The 20,785-nt window shown below is 39.9% G+C and overlaps 1 protein-coding gene across 2 annotated transcripts in view; it reads right to left on the bottom strand.

The window, feature by feature from the left end:
* Positions 1-2,509: 2,509 nt before the first annotated feature.
* TPD52L1 (TPD52 like 1) overlaps positions 2,510-20,785 on the bottom strand; it is a 55,830-nt gene continuing 37,554 nt past the window's right edge. Inside the window, exons 4-8 of one of the 2 annotated variants that reach the window (XM_069851834.1) lie at positions 16,235-16,336; positions 9,370-9,384; positions 7,229-7,267; positions 4,575-4,635; positions 2,510-2,706 (exon numbers count right to left, since the gene is read on the bottom strand). In XM_069851834.1, the coding sequence (XP_069707935.1) occupies positions 2,575-2,706; positions 4,575-4,635; positions 7,229-7,267; positions 9,370-9,384; positions 16,235-16,336 (349 nt within the window). In that variant the 3' untranslated portion in view covers positions 2,510-2,574. The remainder of the gene's footprint in view (positions 2,707-4,574; positions 4,636-7,228; positions 7,268-9,369; positions 9,385-16,234; positions 16,337-20,785) is intronic. The other variant, XM_069851835.1, reaches the window with a different exon arrangement.

Genomic DNA, 20,785 nt, shown 5'->3' with positions numbered 1-20,785 from the left:
CACTGGCAGCTGGCACAGTGCACAAAATACACAGAGCACGTTGCTCCAGGTGAGATGGGGAATGCCTGCTCTGCTAAGGGAACTACGCAAGGCAGCAGCTGTGTCCTATGGAGACCTTGGAAGAACAAGCTGCATTTTACTGAGCGGTAGGAAAGTGATAAGTGGTTATTTGCAGCTGATTGTCACGCGATAGGGGTGATGGGAGTGTGGCCTGCTCAGCTTTCTTCAGCAGTTTTATGGCATCGAGATGCACACAAATCATAGTCTCTATTAGTCTACATTGAATGCCAAGAATGAAAGAGCCACAGATGCATTGGAAGACAGAACTGAGAACGTTCTTGACAAACAACAGAAGTCAACAGAAGTGGCCTTAAAAGGCTGTTGGATAGAGACAGCACAAGCACTACCCTAGCAGAACAGTTGGTTCCTCCAACGCAGCAGGAGGCTTTACTGGCTGGGGATACACTGTTCCACAGGGATTCAGGGAACGGACTGCTGAACCCCCATCAGCAGTGCAATGGTGCAAGAAAGGTAAATATTATCCTGGGAAGTGGAGACACGGTTTGATTGTGCGCTGTGTGGGGTTTGGGTTTGTTTAAAGAATTCCAGCAGGTACTTTGTGTAAAATTACATCCCGGACTCCACACTGCAGGTTCAATTGTGTGTCAGTTTGGGGCACACATTTGAAATGGGAGTTTGTTGGAAAGAGGCTGGAGAAAGAAGGGTGGTCAGAAATCATTTTCCTCCTTTGAATCTCAACTATTTCAAAACTCGGGCCTTGAGCTTTCCATAAGCGATTTCAGATCCAGAAAAGACTGAATGGGTTTTAAGAACTGTAGGAGTAGCAGATTATGTTCTTGCAGGTTACCCTGATGTGCTCCAGTGACAGAGTAAGGCTTAGAGATGCACAGAATTACTGGTAAATACACAGAGTTAAAACATTACAAAGTGTAAAAGAGTAAGAGAAATTTATTTTTAATAAGAATATCAATAACTTTGTTTACACAAACTAAGCTGACCATTAATATCTTCTTTAACTGAATCCACATTTATGCACAAAACCACATAAAACATGCTAGGAAACTGTCACAAGAAAATTCTACTAATTAGAAAACTAATTAGATTTGCTTCCATGCTAAAAATCACACTAAGGAGGCATTTGATATAAATGTCCAAAGGTTAACTTACGTCCAGTAGAACATTATTAAAGGAATTCCAACTCTGTAAAAACTATAACAAAAGCTACACAGGAAAAAAAAAATCACTTAAAGCCAAGTTTCCTCACAAGATTTTAAGCAGTTTGTAAGGTCAAACTCACTAACACTGATCTGAAGCTTTGGCTTATGCTCAAAAGATGCATCCACTTTGAAAGGAGCCAGACAGTTTTCCATCTTGTTTATACTTTATTAAAGCTGTGCTCATCTCAGTCTGGTAGGCTGAGTAATGCAACATGCAGACTGACACGTGCTCACTAGGCAGCAAGATAGTGCCACAAGGGTGCTGCTCTTTTCGTAGTAAAAAATGTTAAGAGGATGCAAGAAACATGCTGAAGCAAAGCTGAGAGATGACTGGCTTTTGGTGCCTAAGCAGATATAATGCGGTTGGAGGAATCGCATCCTGGAGCGAAGCACAACAGAATTTGACACCAAAAGTGAAATACCTACTCATCCTGTGTATTGTAAGATAAAGGGGTTTATGCTAGCAGCTCTGAAATGCGGACCAAAGCCATGGGCTCTCTAACCTATGGCACAGCTTTAGCCAGTTGTTCATTTTGTATTCTTTCACTTAAGGCTGTATCTTCACTGAGGCTCATAAAAAAAATACACCTTCCCTTATTTTTGAGGGGAAGATAGGGAGGCAAATTTATTAAGAGGTTTCCAACACTCCACTGCCTTTTGGTATTAATTTGTACTGTCAAATCTTATCAAACCACAGACAGTGAGCAATGGAATGCATTTTTAAACTGAAACTTCTCCAGCTATGATGATCATCTTAAATCGACAGTTGTGATCAGTTCAGTTTCTGTATGACTCACTGGGTGTCTCTTCCTGCCCTCTTTAGCTTTGCTGACTAATGGGTGGAGGGCAATGCCAGACTATACCAGTGAAGGAGAAAAAAAACTTGTTGGGACAATAAGTGACTTAATTCCATTAGGAAATAGATCATGCACAGGCACTCCTGAGCAAGGGACACCTGATATCGCTGGTAGACAGCTGGTATATGGACCATTGCCGGCAGTAGGAATCTTTGCACAGCTCTAGGTCCATCAGTCTGACGTGGCACTGAGAGGGGAAGTGGAAACTAATAGCTAGAAAACAGTAAACTAAAAGATGTAACAAACAGAAACCAGGAGATTCTTGGAGGAAAGTTACATGAAAATGAAAACTGTTAATTTGGTCACTTAACAAACAATTTAGATAATTTTAAGTCACTGAGTCATGTGTGGTTTCTACAGCGTACAAAGTACCTGATGATAAAATGGCCCATCCAGAATACAAATAGAGAGAGGTCTAAAAATCTCTGGCTGGACAAGTCTCTGATAAGAAGCATATGAGGTTTAGGAGGGCGTGTGTTCTAACACTGAAGCTCCTCTTCACTCTCTGGGAGACGGGTGCCAGCAAGAGAGCTCTGAGCACTGGCATGGGCTGTAGAGCTGAGAACTTCTTCAAAACTGCCCCCTGTGTGGCTTGTCCCACCAACCTTGGTCTGAAACAAGGTAAACAAAGAGAACAGCAAGTTCCACACTGTAACAAGCCTCATTTGCATTCCACCCCCATGGCTGTGGAGGGATGAGAACCGTTCAAAGCAGGCAGAGAACAACTGGGGTTGGGTTTTTCTTAGAACAAAAGCCATAAAAACAGTCAAATAAAGCAATCCCTTTCCTCCTACAATTTCTAAACTTCTAGGTTGTAATCATAAAATCTGCCAGTAGCATTTGTCGTAACGCTTAAAGGAACCAGTCCCTAAGATCTTAGGCAGGATGGTAGATACTACCGTTAAATTTAGTGCGATTCTTTACATGAGTAGCTCACACTGGTTTTACTGTTTTTTTCCAGCTCTACGCAGGCTGAATAAGAGGTAGGTATTAAAGTGAACTCGTTCAGTTGATGAGTAAAGTGGCCCATCTGCCAGCAATGGTAACACAGCTGCTCTCAAAGTACATAAACCATACTGGGATTTTGGACAGCAGAAGGAATATAGTAACCAAAGAACAAAAGCAGCAGCTTGTCTCCTTTTAGGTACTTGAAGCTATCTAGATGCTGATATACAAAACTGCCCACAGCATTTTCCCATGGGGAGAGGGGAGGAAGAGTCATAATCATATGTTTCGGTAATGGAATTTTATGTGCTTACAGGTCATACTTTCAAAATGCTTTGTTTTGCTAAATTTGTAAATATAAGTATGGAAAAGAAAAAGCAATATAACTAAATCTCTGAAATAGAGTTTTCCTAACAGACAGACTTTTATCTAAAGATTCGGAAATGGTTACGACTACATGATGAAAAGACAAAGCCTTTTTGACTGGGTTGCCTTGGTAAGAGAACATTCTTTCGTGGTTTGGCATGCCAATATGCCCTCTCAAAGTTGATGAAAGCCTGAAAACAAGGCAAAACTTCTTACTCCATCCCGGAATTGTAGCAGGACTTCAAGACAAACTAGCACTTTTCCAGCCTGTCAGCCACTGAATGCTTAGGAAGATTATTTTAATTAGAACTTTGTGTCTTAAGTTTCAAAAGGGTTAATCCTATGTAATCCTTTATTTCATCAGTTAGCAGAAGAGCTTGCCTAGCTTGGAAGTTCAATAAAGTAAGGGAGTAGCGGGCTTGATATTTGCTCTGAAAGTTTAAGTCACAGTTATTAATAAATTCCCATAGAGCCTTAACAAGTGATACTGGTGATAACTGGTAACTTTTTTATCAGATCTTCCTGACCCACAGCAAATATGTCAATATAGTTTTGAAAATTTAAATCAAAACAATACATTGAAATTTGACAGGAAATGTACCTGCATTAAAGAAAGAGGAGTTCAATGCTAAGAACCACACAGGTAGTGTGAATCACACAAGTTACACAAGAGCTCCCAGCAGGTGAGTAAAGGGCACTTGGTGACTATGTCTCTAGTACTGAAAGGAGTGTAGCTAAGGGATGAAGTTCACTCTGCAAGGCACACGGCTGCATCTGTCTGGCAGGGCACATCACAAAACTCATGAGGCCGCATTGCTTTCAAAATCTGACTTTGCATCTCCACATGGCTCTGCCTTGCACAACATCATCAACCATGGTTACAGCCGAGATATCTCTTCTTACCATTATAGTGTGGCTGTATTTTTGGCATATCTGAGACCACTTGTTTACTTTGGCAAGTAACATAAATAATTTCTTAGTAACAAAGCAGAGAAAGATGATTTCTCTGCAAATTGCCCTCATTTTCCATTAGTGCTCTTGCAGTTCTGTGACATTTTTGATGGAACAGCAAATTCAGTCGGTCCCTATCACCTCAAAAGACAGGGACAACTAAGGGGTCATACTTTAACATACACAGCCACGTAACTCTGCCTCCTCTAGCCTTTACCTTAAGGCTTGTAACAGTGGTCTCAACCTTCTCCTCAAACGATTTGAAAGTTGGAGAATTCCTAGGAGAAAAAGAAAGTTGAAGGAAGAAAGAAGAGTCAGTTGCAAACGTAATGGGATAACTCCACAATCTGACCAGTTCTTACCAGGTAACAATGCTAGGACAGAATGAAGGCTGCCCGGCAGCACAGGGCAATAGGGTATAAACAGTCACTTGTGCCCTGTCAGTCAAATCCCATTACTGTAATTGGATGAGTATTTTTTAGCTACAAATTTGTAACAGCAGAACCTGCCTAGACTGAACTGGCCTCTCAACCCTCTGATACAATTATCATGTTCTCAGGAAAGCAATCAGAGAATGCTGGCTGGCTGTGGTACTGTACTTCAATGGTTCCATCCATTTGTGTTGTTGCTGTAATGGAATTGTAACTTTTTCCAGCTGATTAACAAGTTCGCAATCTGATTTAAAAGATGATAGTTTAATGTCCTGAGGTTAGGATGTAGGAGATTAGAACTACATGGGAAGTAGGTCCCAAATACCTCGGAAGAACCCTGACAGCCCCTACAGTCCCTAATTTTCTGACTGCAAGTGTATCCTGCTGCTCTCTATACACAAAGATTTTAGGGACACTGATTCCAAAGGTGCCCCTCTGACAAAGCTAAGCTTTTTTCTGCCTTTCACTCCCCACAGAACAGAATACAACACCATTCTGGGGAAAGCCGAGTTGAACATATCTTAAAAGAATTAAAAAAAAAAAAGAAAGAAAAAAAGGCAACAGCTGTGATTTTCCTTCTTAAAGCAAATCACATATTTGGTTTGCTGGGCTGTCTGCCAACAGTGTTCCTTCTTTCTCTAAAACTTGAAACATGGCTTCCCTGGCATTTTAAATGCATTACATTTTTCACATTTCTTCTTGCCAAAACACACTGACCACAACCAGTATCTGCCATGTAATATTATGTGTGTGCTGAAAGAGATCTGTACACAAGTTGCCCCTCAGCTGCTCAGATACATGTCTTCTCTCCCCTTTTCACAGCAGCTTCCCCACTGCTGATAATCCCTGTCACGTGTAGGAAGACATGCTAGAAGCAGGCAAACTGGAGGAAGTACAAAAGCTTGTCTCCTCCAGCAGTTTAGCCACCATAAAGGACTTGGGCAAATCCACAGTGGATAAAGGGAACCTTCTTCTGGTTCTCTGCTCCTTGCTTGACAACTGACAGCCCAGTTACAGCATACTTTGTGCTTCTTTGTTAGTGAAGACTTGGCAGCTCAGAAGCTATTGTCCAGCAGGGTTCTTCTTGTAGTTTCTTTACCGTAGGAAAGAGGTGACAGCATCTCCTTAAGCCCAGTGCAGTATAGTGAAGCAGTTATCTAGTAGACTGTTTAGTTCTTCAACTTTTTTTTCCACCTGTCTGTTGTACTATATCCAGAAAGAGATTATAGAAACTAATACCACTGAAAGCTTGGGGTTCCTCCTAACAACATGGCCAGCAGGGTGTACTAAAACCACTACATGTATTTGTTCCTACATTAAATACAACTTCACAGTGATCTTTAACCACAACAAGGAGTGCCCTCACAGTGGAACAACGAGGCAGAACCACTTTACTCTGGCAGGTGCCCATATCTCTGTGTCACCCACTGGAAAGGCAAACACACACAGAAGTCTGTGCTTTGTCGCGCAAAGCGATGAAGCTGACGGCTGCTAGAACTTTAGTGTTCCACTTCATCCTCTTTGCACATTCTGTGAACTTACCAGAAGCATGATGTTGGCCTCTGTTTCTGCAAATGCATTTACATCATATCTCTCATCAGGCTAAGTTAGACTGACCCCATTTTAAGGAAAGGGCAAATGGAAGCCAATGGGAAAAATAATGCAGGAATACTCTTGGTTTCTGTTAAATATGGGACAAACCTTTCACATAGTAAGAAGGGTCAAAAGGAGAGAGAAACTGAGTTTTATGACTTAAATTTGTCCCATAATTCACACTGGTGAATGCTTGCTTTAAACTAACCACTTGCCAGAGGTGAATGAATTCAGATCCGTCATATAGTTAGGAGGTTTGTTTTCCCTGCATGCTTGGCAGGGAAAGGGATATTCATATATTTAGATGTTGAAGGGGTAAAAGGAAATCTGGATCCTAATTTTATCAAAAACAGGTGGAGCTTTACTTGGACAGACATCAATATCTGGCTGCAGCCAAGTAAAGCATGATTATAACCATTAAAATATGAAAGCACTCATACAAAATCCCTCCATAGGAGCACGAGCCAAAGCCTGCCAGAGTGGAAAGCATCTCTGACATTAATGGGCTTTGGATGATGTTCTAGAGGCAGCGAAACAACTGAATTTCAGATTCAGTAATACAAACAATCAACTACCCAAATACATCTCAGAACTGCTTTGTTTACTCTGAGGCTTGTACAAGAGATTAAACAGTTAATACAATTAAAAGGAAAAAAACCCAAACAAACAACCCCAAAAACAGATGGCCTGTGCTGCAGCCCTTATCTACATGAACATCCTTAATTGATTGAAGTGAGACTATATTCATCAAAAAACCCCCTGCAGGATCAGGATCAAAGTATGTAAATCCCCCCTCAGTGCACTGTTGAATATCACCATAGAAAACAGAATATGGATAGCATATTACCTCATCGCAGGCATGCTTATGGAATGGCGAATAGAGTAACTGTAGGACAAAAGCAAAACATACAGAAAACAAAGCTGTAAAATCCAGTCTGCAATATGATTAAAACATATAAGCTTTATTTTTTGAAACTAACTTTAAAAAAAAAATAAATCTATTTTTAAGAATGCCATTACTCTTCCTCTCCTGATGGCAAGAGCTTGTCAAACACTTCTACATCACTCAAGGATCCCCAAATGGTTTTGTACAGCTTTAACCCTGCAGATGGCTGCCTCCCCTAACTGCTTGACTTAGACTAGCCACATTCTCCCACCTGAGCCACCAAGGCCAACTCTGTTATCATAGCATCACCTATTCGCCACCTTTAGGAAGCATCAAGACTGTTCTAGGTATGAATAGTTATTTGAAATGTAAGAACTGTCCATAAGTATATTTAAATTTGAACAATATAAGTAAATTGTGCACTGTAAGAGTATGTATTATTTCAAAAATTCGTGCCTGGCTACTTTCAGTGGTAACTGACAGCCGCTGCCTGGTCTGATTGAGAACTTTACTGTCAGGACACCAACATTTGGCTGCAATCAATCAAAGCATCAATATATCATTAAAAAAAGAAAGCTATCATCTAAGTAGCATGGTTTTGGTCTAAACCATACAAATTCAGAGCAGCACTGTGTCCATACACACATGAAAGATTTTTTTTTTTTCCAGATTAAAAATATTCAGAAATGGGGGTGGGGAAAGAGCTATTTGGCAAGCAGGTGGGACAAAGAGATTTTACATGAACTGTTCGCTGTTGTGTATATTTTAAGGCATCTGTTAAGCTCAGATAGGCAAGAATTGACAGCAGACAATGCAAATGTTTCATGTTCAATTTTTTCACATAATTTTTAAGATTTAGCCCAAACATTTCACAAGTGCAGCAAATCTTTAACAATCCTACTTAAATTAAACAAGAATGCTTGCCATTTTAGTCTTGTAACACATGACAAATGGCCAAAATAAGAATTTGGAAGTATTTCAGCATAGGCTGCTCCTCTTCTAATAGCAAACCATGCCAAATACAAAGGTCTAAGTAAGAAGATTACATTGTGCTAAATGAAATCCTCACAGATGAGAGGTGGCATATGACAGACAGTCTGAATACTAAGTGTACATTTCACTGAGTTTATCTTTTAATTTCTTTAAATAGGCAAAGATGTAAGTTATAGGAACAGTGACAAAATCATCTTTTACTAGAAGCCTAAAATATTAAGCTTTTTTAAAGAAACGTCTGTGACAGTCATCAGAGAACAAAAGATCCTTCCTGACAAAGGATGCTAAATACTACATTCTGTTTTCATGCCAGAGTGAGAAAGGAAGGTCAATCTATGCCTCATTTTGAAGTTTTCTCAGTGAAGGAAGAGTCCAGGTTAGGATTACTTAGCTGAACAGAAAAATTGTTCTTGAGCTGTCCTGTGTGCTGGTGATGCCAGAGGGATTGCAGGGGATTCAGGGCTGTTTAGCCTCGCTGCTGGGTGAACTGACATAAAGCCACACCACTTTTAGAACCTTTCAGCACACACAAAATTCTTTTATAACTAATCATATATTGAAGTACTTTACAGCATCAGTAAGTTCAAGCTCTAAACGTGAAGAACCCTTTTAATTGTGTTAAGAACTTGGCCTACTATTGGAAATTTCCCCAGGACTCAAGACTTTAAAAGAGTCACCATGTACACTTCATGACCAATATAGTTTTGCTTTATTGAAGAGGAGGTAATTAAATTCTTTATACGATCTTTATAAAACTCTGCAGGCTGAAGAGAATTTTTACTGCTTATGTTCCAGCCTCTGACAGCAAAAGATGGTTGAGAGAATAGGATTACTTATAAATAGGTTTTCTCAACAGTTCTTTCAAATTTCTTTTGAATATGCTCATTATTTGAATTTCAGACTAACCTACTCAAGAGCAAGGCAAATACTTAGTCTAGGCCTTTCCTCATTAAACTCGCCATGATGTAAAGCAAGGCATTGCAGTTTAAGTAGCATATGTCTTTATGATATATAATGGTGCTGAAAAGAAAGAGGTTACTGCATTACATTCCATAAAATAAACCCTGTCAAATACAGAGGCAGCATTCAAGGAGAGTAATGTGTCTTACCCAATTGAATGTGATCTGTGGTGGATGCATGAGGAAAGAAAAGAGTTAAAAGCATTATGAAAACGTAACAAAATATACGTATATATCTGTAGGATGTCAAACTGCCTGGGGAGAAAAATACAATAATTTGCATTCAAATCTTGATGCTGGAATTCACACTAGAACATGGATCAGCCGAGATTCCTTCAAAACAAAAATTTTCACACATTTCTTGACTACACAGTCAACTATTCTGTGTGCAATGAAGGATGGAAGTTTTGCCTCCTAAACTTTGTGTTCTCTTCACTAAGTCAGCTTTAAACAATGCTAATTGGTTTCCCTTCCAAAATCCTACCTTAACCTCATCAAAGAGAAAATATAGGCAAACATATACTTCAGCAGCAAATGTCTCTCACCCCCCTCCTCCCCCCGGATTTCTCAATTATCTCTCACTTGAGAAGGGCATGGAAAAAATATGGGGATTTTAATTCCTAAGATGACATTTTCTAAAATACTTCTTCCTTGTTGATAACAATACTTGAAACATTTGACATTGCTTTCCAGCTCGCAAGAAATATACAATATTCAAAGGATGTCATTAGGGTTCCAAAGTCAAGAAATGAGGCAGACAGCCTCTCCTTCATCTGTGTGTTATTGATGTAGTCTTTAATTACAGACCACTTCAAGGGAACACCTGCCTCATGCAGTGAGCCAGCCAGACAGTGCACGCTTAATGAACATCACTTCAATACTTATTTTTCACATCCTTTTTCAATGTGTGGTGTGATGCATTATTTACCACACAATATTCATAACTTGCTTTGAAGAAAATCATTGATTTCTTCCAGGTTATTTACAGGGCTCATCATCATGTATATTGGTGCTTCTCAATCGTTCATGGACTAATTTTCACAACATGTTTCTGCCTAAGTAATATTATTGCCATCTGTAGACTCCTTTTACTACTGCCAACTCCCACTAACGACTCCCTTCTCCATGCTGATACTTGTACAGCAATCATATGATAGGGAAATTTGTGTTCTTGCAAAGCTCCAAAATCCAGCACAAATAGATGGGCAACTGTCAGCAGAAATGAGAAAAAATAACTGCTTCACTCATCAGCAAAAGAAATACTTATTAAATTAAACTCTGAAGCAAGACAATATTACTATTTCCTGAAGAATGATAGTTTGGGTTATGACAGCTACAATATTTCAAGGAATTCAGCCTCCAATTAGTCCTGCAACAGACATGGAAATACACATTGAAAAGCTGGTAAAAAATCCACCACCACCACAGCAAAGAAAAACACCAAAAAGGCACAACCATAAAGGCACAGCAAAAATCAATTCCCACACCACTAAAGCGGATTAATTATATCTGAGGCATCTTCAACTGATATTGGCTTAACCTTCTAAAAACTTCCAATAGGAAAGATTTCAGCGTCTTCAGAAATAACCTGTGCCCCGTTCAGCTTTGTAAGTGAATTCTTTTCCTGATCTCTCACATTTAGTTACTACACCCTCCCTCTCCTTTCATGATTCAGACATGTTTTTCTAGCCTAAAAGCCAACCTGTTCAAACACTCTCACTGGCTCCATTTTCTGAAACCGGTTTTATTTTTCTCCCCATTCCTTCCTTCTGCATATCCTTCCAAGAGTGGTACCCTTGCACTGGCCTGAACACTCCAGCTGAGTCCTTATCAGAGCTGAGCAGAACAATTTTCTCCCGAATCTTAGAGACTACACTCCTGTAATGCCTGCTGGAACTAAGTTTGTATTAGCAATGATAGCATTAGAGCATTGACTCCTCTTGCGCTTGTGAGCCACTAGCCTAGAACTTGCTAGGTAAAGCTGGTTGGTCAGTGCTCCCCATCTCTGCTTTTGACTTCTTGCCATCTGTCAATGAAATACCTTACACTTTCCTACACTGAATTTTATTTTATTATTTAAAATAGTTTTGAATTCTAATGCTGCTGTCTAAGATGCTTGCATTCTCTCCTGCTGCAGTCATCTGGGGATTTTAAGCATACGCAGGACACCATTATCTAAACCAGTAATGAAAATGCTGAAGAGTAACAGACTCAGGACAGCTGCCTGCATTGTAGTGAGTAACTGAAATCTATTCTTTGAAAATAATTTTCAGACCCGTATGCCCTCTTCCTACTAAAGCAGTAACACCTGAACTGTATTTCTCTAGTTCATTTACAGGACTGCAAAACCAGTATGGACAGTCTTACCAAAGTCAAGCTATATCACATCTCCTGCCTTCCCTCTGCCCTCAATGACAAGTGCTGTCAGTTCAAGATAATTGTTCTCAACAAACCCTTTTATGTTTTTGCCATCATGCTGTCTTCTAGATGCTTAGAAAATAGCAGGTTAATGCACTCTCACCATATCTGCTTTGTGTTTCCCAGAACTTCCCTTGTCCCCTTCCAGAGGTAAGAATTTTGCCTTCTTCCACCCCTCTGGGATCTCATGTGCCTTCTGTGCTGATTCCACTCATCTCTGAGGGACACATTCAGCTGCCTCAATCATGCCCCTAGGATCTCCCTCCCCACAGTCTTCTGCCTCTTGCCACACGTGCCTTCCAACTCCTGGCAGGATTGAGGCATTATATTACCTTTATTCATCTTCAGAGCAGGCTCATCCCAGGCATTGAATTTGAAAGGGGACTGTGTGATCATGTAATTAAAGAAAATGAACGAGACAGCTGAATGAAGGATGTATAAGCAGTATAAGTGCTGACATCCTAATTTATATGCATGCCTTTGTTAGCTTAATCTTTAAATACATTTACTTGTGAAGTAGTAATGTATGAGGGTGTGTATATGTAGCACTGTAGTGTATGTAGTTCCCTTTATTTTTTTAAGCAAACAAAGTATCAGGAAGTCTTCCACTTGGTATCACTACATATTACTAAAAAGATCATCAGTAGGGCTGAAACTCTTAGATCCACACAGACAGCTGCAGAACAGTCCAGCGGTATTGCATGAAGAGGTCCAGACTTTACCAGTACACAAAGAGGCAAGGAATAAAGACCCTCAACTCTGTATCAGATCTGTGCTGTACATATCAAGAGCCATGTTGAAATGTCAGAGTGTAACCTCTACTTCTGAGAGATATGAGCCTATGAGTGACCTGAGACTACTCTCTCCCCCTTTGCCTTCCTTCTCCATGTCATAAAAGTTTTAAGGAGGAAATATGAGCTAGGGGTGGAGGGGAAAAAAGATCCTGATCGCCTATCAATAATCACAAGAGCCATTAATGAAGAATCTGTTATCTTAACTATATTACTAGTGCCTGATTTATACCCCAAGGCAAAAGTATGTGTAGACTGGTTTTATATGCATTTCTTGTATTTTTAGTAAAATCATAATATTAAATAGAATGCATTACAACTGTAAAGAGACCTTACAAGAACTAATAATTAATACAGAATTTGGAAGATGTAAAATGCAAATGATTATTCATGCACAAAAATGAGTTAGAGAGTTGCAACACAGGGAAGCTGGGGCAGAGATGAAAGAAAAGCACAGCAACCGCATCAAAAGCACTTTGTCTCAAAAGGGTGGCTTCTTTGTTCTCTGGGACCACGGAATTTTGCAATTTTTCTTTCTTTTTTTTTGTAGAGTTCATCTTCTTGAATTCTAACACAGCAAAACAGAACATTTGGGGAAGTCTATCTGGCCTATTTCTGATATATCATATTTTAGTTAATATTTTTAAGAGATAATCCAGGCTGAAATATCTCTCAAGTTATTAAGACCCTGCATCATCAGAGCAGAAACAGTGTTTCATGTGGTGCTCTGTACAGTTGACTTGGCAGGCAACCTGGAAAACAGGATTTTGTTTCACAAAGAAGGCAGGCAACAATTTGTAGACTCTAGCTACAAACCCTTTCAAAATCACCATCGCCATAGGCAGGAGGTAATGACCAAACACACCAGACTGTTGAACATACTGGGAATTATGATGATCATCTGGATTTTTGAAATCAGTTTCAAGTGTCTGTTCTGAATGAAAGCAGAACAGGGATTTACATCTGGATGCCTCTGGCGAATATCAACCTTAATGCCTAACCAGAAGAATTAAGCTAGAGTCTGATGTGTGTTTAAATCAGCATTACGGGAGGGGGCAGTGATAATCCACATACTGGATTGCTCAAATAAAATTATGTGGATTAGCAAAAAAGTGAGCAAACAATAAAACAGAGAATGCATGTCTGCTTACAGCTTACTCCTCCAAACACAGCTCAGGTTGGAGTGGGAAATGGGAACATGTTTTAAATCAGGTTATTTAAGCGATAAGGTTACAGTGTGACCCCACACAGAACTGCACCTGCTCAAGGTGAGCCAAGACCTTAGGCGAGCTTTGTTGCCAAGGGAAGAATACTGACTGTTACTCCAGTTTTAGGATGTTCAGCAGATGCAGAAGGCACAAGTCACACCATGCTTTATATAAGTAAGGGACACTACCTATACTGCTTCCTACTTCATCATCAAGTGTCAAGACAACTCTTCTAACCGAGAACTTAACTGAAGATAGTAAGTGTCCACAAAAATGGCAATGTTGGTAGTTCATATTTCCCTGAAAAATTCCAACCAGGTTCAAGGCAATAATTTCAATCAAAAAAAAAGCTACTAGAATCAAGCTTCTTGATTAATCAAAATGCTTATGGACTTAGCTCCTGCTTTAAGCCCTTGACTAAAGGGCTAATGGGACAAATACCACCCATCTGCTTTCCAAGCACTAGACAGAAGCATGATCACCATGGGGGTGGGGTTTGATAATGACAGGCAAGACACAGGAATTTAGTGGCAGTGATTAATTAATGGAAATATTAAAGGGAAAAAATGCTCTTATTATAGTTAAGACATTTCTGCCTTTGCAGTTAATCCCACGCCCTACACATAGCACAAGCAACAGGACCTAAGAAGTACTGAATTGTTAGAGTCATCCTTCTCTATCAAGACGCAGCGCTCAAGGGTTTTGCTCACCAAATCTTTGCTTACTGCTATAGGATCTAAAGCACGGAAGCAGTAACAGGACCTGTCCATTGAGCAGTGGGCTTGTCTTTTTTATAGGAGGAAGTGTTAAAGAACAGAAAATGAAACGGAGCCGCATGCAGCACACACATCTCATGCATTTCTCAAAAGATACAGTATTTAACCATAAAGCAGGGAACGAAGAAAGAATTAACAAAGGTAGAAAAGAGGCTTGTGAAGGCAACTCACGCAACTGGAGCCTCAGCCTGGAAAAGAGGGAACTGAAGTACAATAAAACCACAGGAAATCATGAGTGAGATAAAGGACAGCAGAAAGACTACACTCACTGTTTCTCACAATAGAAGAGCCAGAAAGCATCAAAGGCAAGACCAGGGAGATGTAGAATAGGGAATGAATGAATGAACAAATAAACCACACAGTTCTTTACCACATAACTACCTGTTCACCTGTGGAAACATGAGGTGTTATGCATGTCAAAAAGCTCATACATGTTAAAATAAATTTTTATAAAAATATGAATTCATGAAGGAAAAGTCTTCAAAGATGTTAAAATGAAAGCTCAAACCTCTATTTTAAAAAATTTTCAGCTCTCAGATTGCTGAATGCTAAAAAATATTCTAGAAAAATGTAACTGCATGCCTCCTGATTCTTCTATCCATTTATAGGCATATACTAGCTATGGATGTTTAACTGCATTGAGTCAAACAACTCTTAGTTTATGTTCACATCCTGGTTGCAAGTGACTCACAAGACTTCCACTTTAAACTGCAATGTGGAAGAAGACACTGTAAAGCATATTATACAGTGATGAAGATTTTCCTTTTTTAAGTTTTATCAAGAAAACTAGTAACACTTCTGTAGAGTGTTTATTGAGCTCTGTGTAAAAGGTATGTATAAAGGAGGGTCTCTAAATATTTCTTAAGATTCAGATTAAAAAAAAAAGCAGAAGTTTTACCTGTCAAGAACTGTGTGTCAGCCATTTGCAGCAAAACATGCCACGTATATTTGAAATACTGTAAAATGGATTCGCATAGATCTTAGGATATGGTTACCTCATACATTACAAAATTACCAAAAAAAGTGAATACATACCTATATCTCTAATAAATGAGACCCTAATTCTGCAGCTCAAACAATATATTGCAGAAGTTACCTATGTCAATTTATTTCATCACAAAAAAAATCAACTTCCTAAAATACCTAGAAAGTTCTTTAATCCTGCTACCAAGTTGAAAACTAAAGTCCTGGTTTACAGTGTACAATTCCTTCAGTTATGCTCTCATTCTGACAGACTTTAAGACCAGCACTTTTAAAGATATATCAACATCTAAAGCCTGACATTTAAGTTGCATTTAAGTGACAGTTGTTCTCCTGACCTCAACTCCTGTTACTTTCATCATACCCTTTTTTAGACAAACAACTGCAGAACAAAATTTTGCCTTTGTACATCCTGAAAAAGCTGAAGAAAAATAACTTGAAATATATTTTTCATTTATCATTCCCCAAGCAGCTGCAAGGCAGGCTTGTTTTCTTCAGATGATGTTGATCTCCAGAATCCGTGTATGAATAAAATTGGGTTAATAAAGATCTAACAGCATTTTTTTGTTCCTGGTACGTTTCCTTGACCTTGCAAAGTTATTCCAAAAGGATTTAAAATTGAACTTTAAAAAAAAAAAAAAAATCAGGACTCAAATAAGAATTACATCTTCATTCATCATTATCCCTTATTTTTGGTTGAAATGGTGAATGTTATAAAGTACTCTTGACTACAAACTACTTGAACCTATAAAACACTAATGCGGAAGGTAAACAAAAGCTACCAGATGACTCAACCTTTTTGTCTTCAAAATAAAACCAGAAAAGTAGCAGATCCCTATACCTCATATCTCCGAACTTCTTGCTGATAGCAGTTCCTACGTTGCTGATGGCTGCTGTTGCTTTTTGTCCTGCGTGGCTCAGGGTCTCATGTGTTTTCTTGTAACTGGAAACAAAAACAAAACAGAAGTAGTGATAAGTATTAAAAAAGAGGCTAGAATCTCCTGCAATTAATTCTCATTTCCCTTGTTTCCACATCTTGAAGTACCATCCACTGAAAGGTTAACAAACATATTAAACGTAGCACAAAGCAAATTATAAAGAAGCCCACTTCAGCAGGGCTTTCTAAGTGCAGTTTTATCCTAAGATGAGCAAAACACTCCTCAGAGCAATCCTTCATTGTGTTTCTCCCCCTTGCAGGTAACGTCCCCCAAGTGGGTCAGTGTAAGCTGTTTATAAGCAGAATGCAGAGATTTGTTGAGTACCTGTTTGATACAATTTCTGTTTACAGAAAAGAGTATTTACATGAAATAAGTATTCTTGCAGCAGACAGTGACTCAGTAGCAAAATCTGCTGTCTCAAGCACACAAAAGAATCAGGACATATAAAACTCTGCTTTTCCATGCATATACGTACTAGGTACATTTAACAGATAAACTTGTTGATATTTCAAATTAGACAAAATTGATCAAATCTGTTTCCAGATGCTACAATTTTACTTCTTAAAAATTTCTTTAAAGGAAGAAGGTCTGGAAAGAGACAAAGAAAGAAAGATGAAAAAATCTATACAGTGACTGCATATTCTTATTAGGACTGAGTCATTCATTTCACATAGAGCATACACATTCAAAGACAAACTCATCTTAATTTACTGATCCAGAATATATGCCCTGACCCACATAGTTACTTCAGTACAGTTAAATTGTATTCTCAGAGGAATCAATAAGCTTTTCTGCACAGATGCTTTTTTTTTTTGCTGAGTAAACCAACTCTGAGCGTGTCAGAGGCTTCCTTCTGAGTAAATTATCTGATACTCCCAGTGACGCAGACAAGCTCAGAATTAGAAGCTCTGACCTAGTAACAAAATGAAAGTACATTATAATCAGTCTTGTATCCTGTGGCGTGTGTTGGCAGGCAACTGAAGAAATGATCATAAAAAATTCAGAAATAGAATTATACTGGTCCTAACTCTCCTTTGAACAAAATATGTAAGATTGTAAATGTGTACCAAAATACACTGGAGATTAATAAAACCCCTCCACTGCCTGTGTCCTGAAATAAGAATATTTTCTTCTTACTTTCAGGTATATCAATGCAGTAAACCTTTGTGGAGGGAGGAGGGGAAATAAGAGAAGATTAACATTTGCAATACAGCACATCGCATTTTATAACAGTTCCTTTTAGCCCTAGCACTACCCTTTGCTGTAAGTCCTCTCTTGAGGACTGTATTATACAAACTACACGTTAGAAGGCAGATGCCACATAATGCTCTATTCTTTCAGACAACAGCCTATCAACAACTAATTTTCCCCAACATAAATATTTTGATTTTATGTTCCTAAGCCATAAATATCTTGGAGATTACTGACCTAAAAATTCTAAAACTGCCAAGCGAAATCACTCCTCCTATGAAGGTGCTTGTCTCCATATTCACTGACCAGCAAGCCAGCCTACAAGAAGCAACTTATGACCACGGCACCCAATCTGTAGAAACCTAGAGTTAGGTAAGCTGAATCAATCATATTCACAGTGCTGAATGACAACAAGGATTAAAACATCGCAACAGTGACAGAAGGAACACAAATTATAATCAGAAAGGAAGGAGCCCTGGTTATGCTTGTTTTATTTATTCTAGTGCAATACAAGAGAAGACTGAAAAGATTATTTTCACCATGTCTTCTTTTTCCTCAGCCAGCCTGTCTCTGGACGTAGCAAGACTGTAATACTCTTATTTCACTACAGCTTCATGCTCTACCTTAACTAGTTTACTAGCTCTGTCACTCTCTACTTGTCAGTGGACATAGTCGCATAGAAACTAGAGTGGGATGAGAACCTAAAATAGACATTAATGATGCTTCAGTCAAACTATGAGCATGTAGCTCTTTGACCACTGTTGCCTATGGGGAAAAAAAATCAAATATTCTAATGCCTGTGGCATACAAGCCTTTAGACACTTCCCTATTAGAGAAGCTTCCTAAACCATTAAGCATAAGTGGAATTTTGCTGATGATAAAATGAAAGCCAACACCTAACTTCCAGGTCTAAAGGTCCTTGGCAGCAGAACCAATTTATGTACAGGTTGACTGTACACAGTAAAATACTTAGCAGATATCATTCTGAACTGATTTTTTTTTTTAAAAAAGACATCTTGAAGTTAATTTCATTCCCAAGTGCACTTAGGTTTATGGCAAAGAACATCTCCATGTCTTACCTTTCTGCTGCAGGCTCTTCACAATGTGTAAAACTGTTAAGCGAATACTCCCATATGCCCCATACAGCAGACAGACTCAAATTTAACTGAGAAACACTGAAGCCTCCTACATATTTCTGAGCATTATCATAGAATCATAGAATCACCAGGTTGGAAGAGACCCACCGCATCATCGAGTCCAACCATTCCTATCAAACACTAAACCATGCCCCTTAGCTCCTTGTCCACCCGTGCCTTAAACACCTCCAGGAATGGTGACTCAACCACCTCCCTGGGCAGCCTGTTCCAGGGCCCAATGACCCTTTCTGTGAAGAATTTTTCCTAATGTCCAGCCTAAACCTCCCCTGGCGGAGCTTGAGGCCATTCCCTCTTGTCCTGTCCCCTGTCACTTGGGAGAAGAGGCCAGCATCCTCCTCTCTACAACCTCCTTTCAGGCAGTTGTAGAGAGCAATGAGGTCTCCCCTCAGCCTCCTCTTCTCCAGGCTAAACAACCCCAGCTCTCTCAGCCGCTCCTCGTAAGACCTGCTCTCCAGCCCCGTCACCAGCTTCACTGCTCTTCTCTGCACTCACTCCAGAGCCTCAACATCCTTCTTGTGGTGAGGGGCCCAGAACTGAACACAGGATTTGAGGAGCAGTCTCACCAGTGCCGAGTATGGAGGGAGAATAACCTCCCTGGACCTGCTGGTCACGCCGTTTCTGATACAAGCCAAGATGCCATTGGCCTTCTTGGCCACCTGGGCCACTGCTGGCTCATGTTCAGTCACTGTCAACCAACGCCCCCAGGTCCCTCTCCTCCAGGCAGCTTTCTAGACAGACTTCTCCTAGTCTGTAGCACTGCACAGGGTTGTTGTGCCCCAAGTGCAGGACCCGGCACTTGGCCTTGTTAAACCTCATGCCATTGGACTCTGCCCAGCGGTCCAGCCTGTTCAGATCCCTTTGCAGAGCCTCCCTACCCTCCAGCAGATCCACACTTCCACCCAGCTTAGTGTCATCCACGAACTTGCTAAGGGTGCACTCGATGCCTTCATCCAGGTCATTGATAAAGACATTGAACAGGGCTGGACCCAGCACTGAGCCCTGGGGAACCCCACTTGTCACTGGCCTCCAGCTGGATTTCACACCATTTCCCACCACTCTCTGGGCCCGGCCATCCAACCAGTTTTCCACCCAGGAGAGTGTGCGCCTGTCCAGGCCAGAGGCTGACAGTTTCCTAAGCAGAATGCTGTGAGAAACTTATATTGGCCAGAATACACCTTCTGGGAATTGGCTGAAATGACATTGATTTTGGCATTCCAACTAATATTGTGTTTTCTCTGCAAATCCCATAAACCCAACATCCCAGTATTTCCACTAGCAACAAAGACATGGAACTGGATTTATGCTCCTAATGCTTTTGACGTTACATAACGGTGCAAATCCAGCTAAGTCTATTATACAACTGGTCTTTTTTCAGCACCAACTTCAGCAAAAATGACCTTTGACACGAACCCTCCTCCTTTTGGCAATGCTGAAGAAGAGCTTTAAGGAACAACAAAATAACAAAGGTAAAATTGCTGTACAACATGCAATACCTATCAGGAGAGACAAGAAACAGTAATCTGCACCTTAGTAGAACTCATTGGTAGTTAGCTTAAAAAAGCCCTTCCATCCCTGCCTTCTTCATAAATAATCTTTCTACAGAGCACATTGCCTTATGGTAATTAGTTATGCTCTGTCCTGATATACAGCACTGTATTTTGGCTTTGATATTTTTATCATCATAGTTACACCATATTTATAGCATTAATTTGATATGCTGCCAAACACTCTGGTAACAATGATCTTTTCAACATATTCTCTCTGACCTCTGGGAATCTTCTCAGTTGTATGTAGCATTAATAATCTGAGGCAGCAGTTTTCACATCCTCATGTAACAAACATCCAGCTCATCAGGACAGGTGACAGCACCTCAGCAGTCAGCCATCAGCAGCAGGAAGGTGAATGACCTTGAACTTTAAGGCAGAAATGCTCCAGCAGAAACAAGCTCTGAATTTAGGACACAGAGATTCAAGAACCACCACCTTGCATCCAGGCCCTGGCGTGCATTTTCACACAAACACATTATTAGGCTCTACGCCTTTGTTACACTAATACAGAGTCACTGTAACCTTCCCTGAGTTTAACTGCATTATGCCAGATGCCCAG

This window comes from Phaenicophaeus curvirostris, chromosome 2 (assembly GCF_032191515.1).
Source record: "Phaenicophaeus curvirostris isolate KB17595 chromosome 2, BPBGC_Pcur_1.0, whole genome shotgun sequence".
Classification (NCBI taxonomy): domain Eukaryota; kingdom Metazoa; phylum Chordata; class Aves; order Cuculiformes; family Cuculidae; genus Phaenicophaeus; species Phaenicophaeus curvirostris.
The sequence above is the reverse complement of the archived record's forward strand: the minus strand, read 5'-3'. Positions and strand labels throughout refer to the sequence as shown.